At 39.0% G+C, this 11788-nt stretch overlaps 1 protein-coding gene across 4 annotated transcripts in view; it reads right to left on the bottom strand.

Annotated features, from left to right (window-relative positions):
• Nucleotides 1–487: 487 nt before the first annotated feature.
• The window catches only part of sirt5 (sirtuin 5), a 30803-nt gene continuing 19502 nt past the window's right edge, over nt 488–11788 (bottom strand). For 3 of the 4 annotated variants that reach the window (XM_063002177.1, XM_063002175.1, XM_063002176.1), the window contains 8 exons: nt 9134–9267; nt 8172–8243; nt 6925–7078; nt 6441–6528; nt 6272–6325; nt 4279–4402; nt 1935–2050; nt 488–1602 (listed from right to left, as the gene is read on the bottom strand). In XM_063002177.1, coding sequence (XP_062858247.1) covers nt 1530–1602; nt 1935–2050; nt 4279–4402; nt 6272–6325; nt 6441–6528; nt 6925–7078; nt 8172–8243; nt 9134–9267 — 815 coding nt within the window. In that variant the 3' untranslated portion in view covers nt 488–1529. Of the gene's footprint in view, nt 1603–1934; nt 2051–4278; nt 4403–6271; nt 6326–6440; nt 6529–6924; nt 7079–8147; nt 8244–9133; nt 9268–11788 lie in introns of those variants that run through there. The other variant, XM_063002178.1, reaches the window with a different exon arrangement.

The raw sequence follows: 11788 nt of genomic DNA, 5'->3' as shown, positions 1-11788 counted from the left end.
TGGTAGTGGCAGAATCCTGATGAGAGCAAATGTTGGGCCGAAAGGAATCGTTGTTCTTTATTAAGTATTAATAAAAATTTATATTTATCTATTTATTGGGATTTTAATGTCATGTTTTACACACAAGATTCATCAGTTCAAGTTTTTAATTTGGAGACAATTTTGTATCTCCAATTAACCTGACTGCATGTTATTGGACTGTGGGAGGAAACCAGAGCCCCTAGAGGAAACCCAAGCAGACACAGGGAGAACATGCAAACTCCACACTGAAAGGACCTGGACCTGTCTACCTGGGAATCAAACCCAGGACCTTCTTGCAGTGAGGCGACAGTGCTATCCACCGAGCCAATGTGTCGCCATGTGAAAAAATATACTTATGTAATCCTATTGTAATCCTATTTCTTATATTATTAACAAAAATGTAAAGCTTTATTTAATGTACACATTGACAACCATGTTTCAGCAGCTTCTTTATGACAGACCTGGTTTTGGTGATTCTTGCATTACATCTAGATACATTTCCTCTAAGAACAAGGTGACATTTTGTTTTTTTCTTTTTGACCATGAAAAGAGACTATTGTTTCATGTTCTTTTTATTGAATGCAGTCAAACTAGCCCTATATGTATAAGTAAAAATACATCACCAATCATTCATACATTCATTGTTTGTTTTACCGCTGCTTTATCCTATGCTTTATCCTATTCGGGGTTGTAGTGGGTCCAATTCAATGGGCAAAAGGCAGGAAACACCCTGGACAGGTCACCAGTCCATCACAGGGCAAACACACACACACACACACACACACATAAACCTAGAGGGAGTTCTGTATCTCCAATTAACCTGACTGCATGTCTTTGGACTGTGGAAGAAAACTGAAACACCCGAAGGAAACCCACACAGACACAGGGCGAACATCAAACTCCACACAGAAACAACCCAGACCCCTCCACTTAAGACTCGAACCCAGAATCTTCTTGCTGAGAGGCAACAGTGCTACCCACCAAGCCACTGTTCCGCCCATCACCAATTATAGTCAATCATGTTTATTAACAAGGAAATAGGAGGGCATGCCAAAAAATTTAATTACTTACTATAAAACGTTTAAAACCAACAAGTTGCTGCATGCGGCTGTAAATATATTTTTAATGCAGCATATTTTTTGAAAACCCACAATAAACTTACAAGAAAACGTCCATGCATTACGTTTCAAGTTGTTTAGTCACAGAAGTAGAACTGATGCAAAAATCATTAAAATCCTGAGGACTTTAAAACAAATAAGTAGATATGTTCATGTATTTAAGATTTGATTCATGCTTTAAACATTTGCAGTATTGATTTTAAACAAATAATTAAAAAGTCAGGTAACATTAGGATATTTTAACTGCAAATTACAGAACAAATGACCCCTTAATTGAAATAAAAGGTTCTGCATAATTTCAGGTGCACGTTAGGAGACAATTATAATTAAATATTAAAGACCATTTTATAGTGTTCTGTAAAACCAGGCTTTTTTGGAAGATGAATCCCTTTAGACATCTTTGCTTTCATCACATGCCAGGGCAGGGGGCAGGGTGCTGCCACACGGACCCTCAAAATGATACCTGATAGAAAGAAAGTGCTGTTTAAGAGTTGTAACAATACCTCATGCTCCTTGAAAACCAGAAATATTACAACACAGACACTGCCTCACAAGTGCTTTAAATCAGGCAGGATGAAAGCCTTCCTCAAAATAGCATGTATTCATCTCACATGCAGGTATTCAATTTATGGTGCTTCAGAAGAAAGGGAAATGTGTGACTCACTAAAAATCTCAGGTGTTTATACTTCAGACCTCACACAGTAATATGCAAGAAGAGCAACACAGTTAATTTGCAGGGTGAAGAGGTGTGTGTGTGTGTGTGTGTGTGTGTGTGTGTGTGTGTGTGGAGCTTACATAAAGCGGTTGGTGGCAGGTGTGCATTCCATGTTAAATTCAGCCACAGGCACTCCTCTCGCTGCCACCTGAGGAGCAAACATGGCTGCTGGGTAAACTATGGAAGACGTACCCACCTGGAGACAAGCAAACAGATACACAATTTAAGATGTGCGATGTTTGTTTTTTAGCTTTTTTGAATGCTATAGTTGCCCAAAGTTGTTGGATATATATATATATATATATATATATATATATATATATACAACGATATATACAGTATATATATATATACACCGATCAGCCATAACATTAAAACCACCTCCTTGTTTCTACACTCACTGTCAATTTTATCAGCTCCACTTATAAACACATATATACACATATAAAAGCACTTTGTTTGTTTTGTTTATTAGGATTTTAACATCATGTTTTACACTTTGGTTACATTCATGACAGGAACAGTAGTTACTCATTACACAAGATTCATCACTTCACAACACTTCACATGCATGTCTTTGGACTGTGGGAGGAAACCGGAGCACCCGGAGGAAACCCACGCGGACACGGGGAGAACATGCAAACTCCACACAGAAAGGACCCGGACCGCCCCACCTGGGGATCGAACGCTGCCCACGGGGTGCTGTTGGCTGGATATTTTTCAGCAGTGACAGTGAGGTGTTTAAAAACTGCAGCAGAACTGCGGTGTCTTATCCACTTATACCAGCACAACACACACTAACACACCACCACCATGTTAGTGTCACTGCAGTGCTGAGAATGATCCACCACCTAAATACTACCTACTCTTTAGTGATCCTGTGGGGGTCCTGACCATTAAAGAACAGGGTGAAAGCAGGCTAAAAAAGTATGTAAATAAACAGACAGACTACAGTCAGTAATTGTAGAATTGATATATATCACAGAAAGATATGACAGTACGGAAAATGCAAATGCAAAAAGGCCTGCAACACATTCCAAAAAAAGTTGGGACTGGGGCAAATGTAACCACATGGGCACACATATGTATATACACACACATATACATACATATATACAGTATATATATAGTGTAGAGGAGGTAATTTGAATGAGAAATTAATAACATAATTAATTTAATACAATACAATAACAATTAATTGTTAACTTGAATACATAATTTAAATAAGAAACATGAGAAAAACAATAATAAAAAAAATAACTTGGATTGTTAAACGGTTACTGCCATATAAAAAGTGTGACACCAAAGTGCCGTACTGCTGGTACAGGAAACCACAAATAAATGAAAATTGCCAGAACCAAACAAAAACAAAGGCACTACTACTACTGAAGTGCAATGCTCTACCATAAAATCAATAAAGCCTAAAGACTCACCTAGATTTAACTCAGCAGGCAAGCCTAATTATGTAAAAAAAATAATTCCAATGAGAGCCAGTAAGACTCCCAAAGATCCAAAACAATTACATTTTAACTTAATTATGGATATGAAGCACAGCACATTATATCCGGTATTACTGTATAACCTTGATTCAGTTGCTATTTTTTAATCTACATTACCAAAGCAGTTTCGGCCTGTTTACTGTTACTAAATTCAACCTATCGCTGCATGACCAAGTTAGACTGTGTGATGCAATTTTTATTTTTTTATTATTACTTTGAATGTAATCTTTGTGTAATACTTTTTGTTCCCAAGACAATATTAAAAATAACACATAAAACTGGCCATGCCTGATGACAGGGCCTATCATTTTATAATAACTACTCTCGTGTTGTCACATAGAGCTTAAAGATACCAACTGAATCTTTATTTTTTTATTAGCATGTTTAATTAGTACTTGTAATTAAATGTTTCTTACAGATTCTGTTTAAAATCTATACTCAAAGCTAAACCGGGCCCGCTCAGGTGGCGCAGCGGTAAAAGACACACTGAACACCAGAGCTGGGATCTCGAATACATCGTATCGAGTCTCCGCTCCGCCTGCCGGCTTGGCTGAGCAGCCACATGAACAACGATTGGCCTGTTGTTCAGATAGGGGTGGGATATTAATAAGCCAGATAGGTACTCAATTACCACCTCTGCTGGCTGATTGATGGCTCCTGCACAGAGACGAAAAAAGAGTGCTGTCAGGTTGTGTCTCTCCGTACACAGTGCTGATCCGCATTGCACTTGTCAAAGTGTAGGTGACAAAATGCATACGGCTGCTGCCCATGTGGCTTTCAGCACGTAGAGAAAGCCACTGGAGCTGTAACTTCAACTGACTAAGTGTAATATAATTATGACAACCCAAGTATTTATGTGCAGTATGTCAGCGTACTAATTCTAACTTAAATCATGTAAAAATAAAATATCTGTGACTGCACTCACCACCAAGCAAAGATCACATTTATCCAGCTCCTGATCCACTCTGGTCAGAACGTCAGGATCCAGCGATTCTCCAAACCACACTACATGAGGTCTCAAAAGACCACCACAGCCTTGATTCTCACATCTACACACACATTCACACATCATTATAATTCTTCATTTTATTTTAAATTGATATCCTTTTTAAAGCAGTGTGACCAGCAAAAAATACATCTGACCTTTATCATTTGGATGGAGCAATATTACATGTGGTAGTAAAATAATATTGCACCTGAGATAATAAGCGTATTGAATGCAAGTTCAATTACTTTTAATTAATATTGCCATAACGAGTAAATTGCACTAGCTCACTACTGCTAGCTGGGATCCAGAGTGAAAAACCCCAGCAGTGCTATCAGCCGGTCAGGCATCTACATACAGACTTGATGGGCTATGTCAGAGGAAGGGGGTGGCCGAGGCCTCTCGACGGACTGGCGTCTTGTCCAGGGTGTGTTACTGCACCATAAATCTCCTGGCAATTCCAAGGAAAACCAGACCCACCGCAAACCTGACCAGAATATTTATTTATTTATTTAGGACTGTGGGGTACAGGAGCAGAACTAAATGGTTTCAAAATGCTCCTCAGTTTAGTTTAGTGCCCCTGCTGCACTCATTCATATGTATCTGCTGCCCTCTACTGCATTACAACTTTCATTACTTCACATGCCCTGTTGATTACTAGCACTGAACTACAGTTACAACTTCAGGATTCTTAACGTCATGTCAGCTGCTATGGCTGTTATCATGGATGAATACAAGGTTCCTTCTTTAAAAAGTCAAAGTGGGGGTCGATATGTTTCTTTATAGGAATTCATGAAAAGACTTTATATGGATTATAAGGATGCTTGAGTAACTGTGAGGGTGTAGGGTTTAACTGATTTTTTCCTCATATCTTATATGGTGTTCTAAGTCCTAGTGCTTCTAAGAATTTAGGAAGTTTGGGGGGGGGGGGGGGGGGGGGGTTTGAGGTAAAGATTTCTTTTTAGCTGTTTGTATTGTAACATTTTGTTCTGGTGTTATTCATCTTTCGGCATGTGTAGAGAACGTGGGACAAGTGGGGGCCTGGTCTCCCTTTAGCAGGTAGTTATGAGTGAGTTTTCCTATACAGCATCTTGTATAAATAATTTTGGGGTATTGAATTCTGTCTGTTTTTATAGTAAGATGAATCTCATGTTTTTGGCTGAGTTTACTGGTGGTAAAAGTTTCCCATACCTCTTGCCAAGCTTCTGCAGTGTAAGCTTTTATGGCTGGTCTAAGATCAAATTGTGGGTAAGGACACTGTACAACTATAGAATATACACCGATCAGCCATAACATTAAAAGCACCTCCTTGTTTCTACACACATTGTCCATTTTATCGGCTTCACTTACCATATAGAAACACTTTGTACTTCTACAATTACTGACTGTAGTCCATCTGTTTCTCTGCATGCTTTGTTAGCCCCCTTTCATGCTGTTCTTCAATGGTCAGGACCCCCCACAAGACCACTACAGAGCAGGTATTATTTGGGTGGTGGATCATTCTCAGCATTGCTGTGACACCGACATGGTGGTGGTGTGTTAGTGTGTGTTGTGCTGGTATGAGTGGATAAGACACAGCAGTGCTGCTGGAGTTGTTTTTATATGGTAAGTGTAGCTGATAAAATGGACAGTGAGTGCAGAAACAATGAGGTGGTTTTAATGTTATGGCTGATCAGTGTATATTTCATGCATTAATTTGGGTTTCATAATTAATTAGGGTTGCAATGGGTCAGCTATCAATTGGAAACACTGGAGCCGAGGCAGAAATACACCCATACATTAACATATCTACTTACAAACACCTCAGGATGGTGAGAGAAATGCAGATTACCCAGAGAAAACTTACATAGCCATTGGGCGAGGTATATTTTTCATACTTTTAACTGTAATATACAGTACACATACCCAGTTAATTGTGGTTACATATACACACCTGGGCAGATCCTTCACTGGTATTCTGGCATCCTGAGCTTTGGGGTCAGGTGCTCTAGAGGAGAAAGAAAAACAGATGTGAGTGAATGAAGGTACCAACATTCATGTGTGTGTGTGTGTGTGTGTGTGTGTGTGTGTGTGTGTGTGCTGGTGTGGGTCACCATATTTACCCTTTTCCCTCCAAAGCAGGGCAGATCGGGCTCTTATAGTTGGCCTTGACTTCATCACAACTTGTACAGCGAGTTTTAAACAGGCTACCTAAAAGGAGAAAAAGCAGAAAGAATATTATTTATTTATTTTATTTATTAAAATTTTTACAGCATGTTTTACACACTTTGGTTACATTTATGAGAGGACAGTTAGTTACTGGTTACACAAAATTCATCAGTTCTTTTATGTCAAACACAGTCATGGACAATTTTGAATCTCCAATTCACCTTACTTGCATGTCTTTGGACTGTTGGAGAAAACCGGAGCTCCCAGAGGAAACCCACCCAGACACAGGGAGAACATGCAAACTCCACACAGAAAGGACCCGGACCGCTACACCTGGAAATCAAACTCAGTGCTACCCACCGAGCCACCGTGCTGTCCGGCAAATGTTAAATTAACCCGAAAATGAGATTGGACGTGGTGTGCTGTGATGTATCTCACCATGGATCTCCAGGACATTTCTGGAACCAGCTCGATGGTGCAGCTCATCAATGTTCTGGGTGATGACCACTACAGAGCGCCCCTGCTGGCTAAGAAAAGCCTCACATTCTGCTATGGCCAGGTGTGCAGCGTTCGGATCCTTACTACCCATCACCTGTGTAAAAAATATCCTTTTAACTATGATATAGATTTATGACAGTTAGGAGTATAGTCATGTATTATTATAATTACAGTGGATATAAAAAGTCTTTGCACCCCTTTTACAATGCCAGGTTTTGTGATGTAAAAAATAGTCCAAGATTTAATGTGACCTATAATCTGTGCAATTCAATTGGTACAAAACTGAAATCTTCTAAGGGGGGAAAAACCTGCAATAGGATAATTGCATAAATGTACACACCCTTATTTTTTGTTGAGGCACCTTTGAATCTTGAATCTTTTTGAGCAAAAGTCTATCAGCATGACACATCTGGACTTGGCAGTAGAGATGTAACGATACACTCTACCCATGATGCGATACGATTCACGATACTGGGTTCCCGATACAATTAAGACAAATGATGTTTCCTTTTATTGTTTCTCTTTAAAATAAAACAAAATAAAGTATTCATGCTTATCTTTTATTCATCTAAATAATGAATGCCCTTTTATTTCTGAGGTAGGTGCAAACTATGCAAAACAAAGCTGGTTTTAATTTTTGTGTAAAAAAAAATATATAGCACCAGTGCCCTCTGCTGTTTAAAGTAAATATCGATTCATCTTAAATGAATAACCGATTCAACTCGTGGCACATTTGCACCGATTTTTAACTGTCTTGTGGTGCATCGTTACATCGCTACTTGGCAGTCTTTGTCCACTTGAAAAAGCACTCTAATTGCTAGGGCATCTCATGTGCACAGCCCTCTTTAGGTCACTCTACAGATTTTTCATTTGGATTGAGCTCTGGTTGGGTCATTCCAAAACTTTGAATAATGTTGGCAAGTATTTGAAAGCCTATTCGATAGCCTTTTGTTGCATAGACATTCCAATGCTGGCTCTTAACAATAAGGATCGGAGCAAAAAAAACATTCGTAATCGGAAGAATGACAGTAACCTACATACAAATAATATACACAACCTTCTAAAGACACCATCACAAAAAAGCAAATCCAATTACTGGAATGTATTAATGTATGCAGTACGAGGTTTTACAAATGATGAAGAAGGTCATAAGTACTACACACAATCTTCCACTGGTATTAGTCTACCTCCCGTCTGTAGTGATAAAACTCCCACACCAGAGATGGATCACGAGAGAAGGCACCAGGGGTGGCCAAATCCTGCAATCAAAATATAGTGATGTTTGTCAATATATTTATATATGGCTTAAAGCATGTAGACACCTGACCATTAGATTATTGGACTACTATTTCAAAACTATGAGCATTATTATTACTGAGTTAGTCCTGCCTTTACTGTCCTGGGAAGGTTTTATTCAAAAATAAAAGTGTCTGTGGGAATTTGTACACATTTAGTCAAAAAAGTATTTGCAATGTCAGACAATGTATGATGAGAAGGCCTGGCATGCAATTAGCATTACAATCCATCCCAAAGGTGTTTAATGGCATTGAGGTATGGGGCTCTGTACAGACCATTAAGGTTCCTTCCCAATAAATTTGATAAACCATGTTTTTATCTCACTTTGGGCACAGGGGCACAATCATGTTGGAATATGAAATGGTCCTCTCCATACTCCATATTTATTTATTAGGATTTTATTGTCATGTTTTACACACTTTGGTTGCATTAATGACAGAACAGGTAATGGCTGGTTACACAAGATTCATCAGTTCACAAGTTTAATGTCAAACAGTCATGGACAATTTTGTATCTCCAATTAACCTAACTGCAGGTCTTTGGACTACGGGAGTAAACCCATGCAGACACCGGGAGAACATGCAAACTCCACACAGAAAGGACCGGGACCTCCCCACCTGGGGATCGAACCCAGGACCGTCTTGCTGTGAGGCGAGGCCTTTTATACTCCAAAGTCATAAGTATATCATTTATTTTATATGAATGTGGCTAAAACACCTAAGGTTAATATTCATGAATTAGCACGGGTGTTCACATACTTTTGTACTCTGTATCACTCATTTACTAAATAGCTGTGCAACATTTGCATAAAAACTTAAAAACAATACATGTGAATGAAGAATGGGTATACTACCTGAGCTTGCCATTTCCTCCAAAAGCCACCGGCTCCTCTAAAGGTTGGCACACCACTCTCTGCACTCACTCCAGCTCCAGTTATTATTGCTATGTGTTTGGCCTTAGCAAAATCTTTACGAAATTTTGCCAGATCTGCACCAAACACACACACACACACACACACACACACACACACACACACACACACACACATACGCGTTTATGTGAAAAATGGGGACGTAAGAGAAACCGCAGTCATATCAGGACCTGCCTTTCTAAAGGTCCTGGAAACAAAATAAGACTATTTTTTGGATTTATTTAGCTCACATATCATCTCTGTCTGTTGATTTTTTAATTTTTTTACTTTTTTAAAAATTTTATATTTTTCAGGTTTATGTTAAATTTTAGGACTTAATTTCTGGTTTATGTTCATTTTTAGGACATAAAAGCACACACACTTTAAAGTCAGTTACTACTAACATATTTGGGACATAAAGAAAACTCAGGACCACATCGACAACAATTAATAGAGTACGATTAAGACACAGCTTGTTCTTATTATAAAAAACAAAACAACTAAATACTTATGATTTAAAACAGAGTTTTTAATATAGTGCCTTTTATAAACATGTAAAAGACATCACCATTCAGCATGACTTGAGAGTAACAGAAATATTGACTGCTTTTAACAAAGCTGCTTATCATTTAGACTATCAACATTGTAGTATGCATAGATTTATAAAACAGAATTATCTAAACACGATATAAAAGTGCAAACAAAATGTCAACAGATGTGCTAATATATAGTGAAGAAAATAAGTATTTGATACACCGCCGATTTTGCAGTTTTCCCACCTACAAAGACTGGAGAGGCCTGTAATTTTTATCATTGGTACACTTCAACTGTGAGAGACAGAATCTAAAAAAAAAATCCAGATAATCACATTGTATGATTTTTAAATAATTAATTTGCATTTTATTGTATGAAATAAGTAATTGATCACCTACCAACCAGCAAGAATTCTGGCTCTCACAGACCTGTTAGTTTTTCTTTAAGAAGCTCCTCCTATTCTGCACTCATTACCTGTATTTATTGCACCTGTTTGAACTCGTTACCTGTATAAAAGACACCTGTCCACACACTCAATCAATCACACTCCAACCTCCTTACTATGGCCAAGACCAAAGAGCTGTCTAAGGACACCAGGGTCAAAATTGTAGACCTGCACAAGGCTGGGATGGGCTACAGGACAATAGCAAGCAGCTTGGTGAGAAGGCAACAACTGTTGGTGCAATTATTAGAAAATGGAAGAAACACAAGATGACTGTCAATCTTCCTCGGTCTGCTGCTCCATGCAAGATCTCACCTCGTGGGGTAAGGATGATCCTGAGAAAGGTCAGTAATCAGCCCAGAACCACAAGGGAGGACCTGGTCAATGACCTGAAGAGAGCTGGGACCACAGTCTCAAAGATTACCGTTAGTAACACACTACGCCACCATGGATTAAAATCCTGCAAGGCACGCAAGGTCCCCCTGCTCACGCCAGCACATGTCCAGGCCCGTTTAAAGTTCGCCAATGACCATCTGGATGATCCAGAGGAGGCATGGGAGAAGGTCATGTGGTCAGATGAGACTAAAATAGAGCTTTTTGGTATCAACTCCACTCTCTGTGTTTGGAGGAAGAAGGAGGATGAGTACAACCCGTCCCAACCGTGAAGCATGGGGGTGGAAACATCATAATTTGGGAGTACTTTTCTGCAAAGGGGACAGGACGACTGCACCGTATTGAAGGGAGGATGGATTGGGGTCGTGGAAAGCGAGATTTTGGCCAACAACCTCCTTCCTTCAGTAAGAGCATTGAAGATGGGTCGTGGCTGGGTCTTCCAGCATGACAATGACCCGCAACTAAGGAGTGGCACCGTTAGAAGCATTTCAAGGTCCTTGAGTGGCCTAGCCAGTGTCCAGACCTGAACCCAATAGAAAATCTTTGGGGGCAGCTTAAACTTAATGTTGCCCAGTGACAGCCCCGAAACCTGAAAGATCTGGAGAAGATCTATATGGAGGAGTGGGCCAAAATCCCTGCTGTAGTGTGTGCAAACTTGGTCAAGAACTACAGGAAACGTCTGACCTCTGTAAAGGTTTCTGTACCAAATATTAACTTCTGTTTTTCCATTGTATCAAATACTTATTTCATGCAATAAAATGCAAATTCATTATTTAAAAATCATACAATGTGATTTTCTGGATATTTTTTTTTTAGATTCTGTCTCTCACAGTTGAAGTGTCTCTACGATAAAAATTACAGGCCTCTCCATTCTTTGTAGGTGGGAAAAGTTGCAAAATCAGCAGTGTATCAAATACTTATTTTCCTCACTGTATAAAACAGAAACATATCTGAACACGACATAAAAGTGCAAATAAACATCAACAGATGTGCTGTACTGTGCCAAAGTCTTGGGCATTTTATGTTTTTCATTTAATATTCTGTTTTTTTATTTGTTTTATTGGTCACTGCCCTTTGTAGTTCCACTATTACAGACTGTTGTCCATCTGTTTCTCTCTTTCTTAATCCCCTTTACTCTGTTCTGTAACTTTCAGTACCACCACAGAGCAGGTGTTATTTAGGTGGTGGATGATTCTCAGCACTGCAGTGACACTGAACATGGTGGTGGT

This window comes from Trichomycterus rosablanca, chromosome 9 (assembly GCF_030014385.1).
Source record: "Trichomycterus rosablanca isolate fTriRos1 chromosome 9, fTriRos1.hap1, whole genome shotgun sequence".
In the NCBI taxonomy this organism is placed as follows: Eukaryota; Metazoa; Chordata; class Actinopteri; order Siluriformes; family Trichomycteridae; genus Trichomycterus; species Trichomycterus rosablanca.
This window is presented reverse-complemented; position numbering and strand designations above follow the sequence as displayed.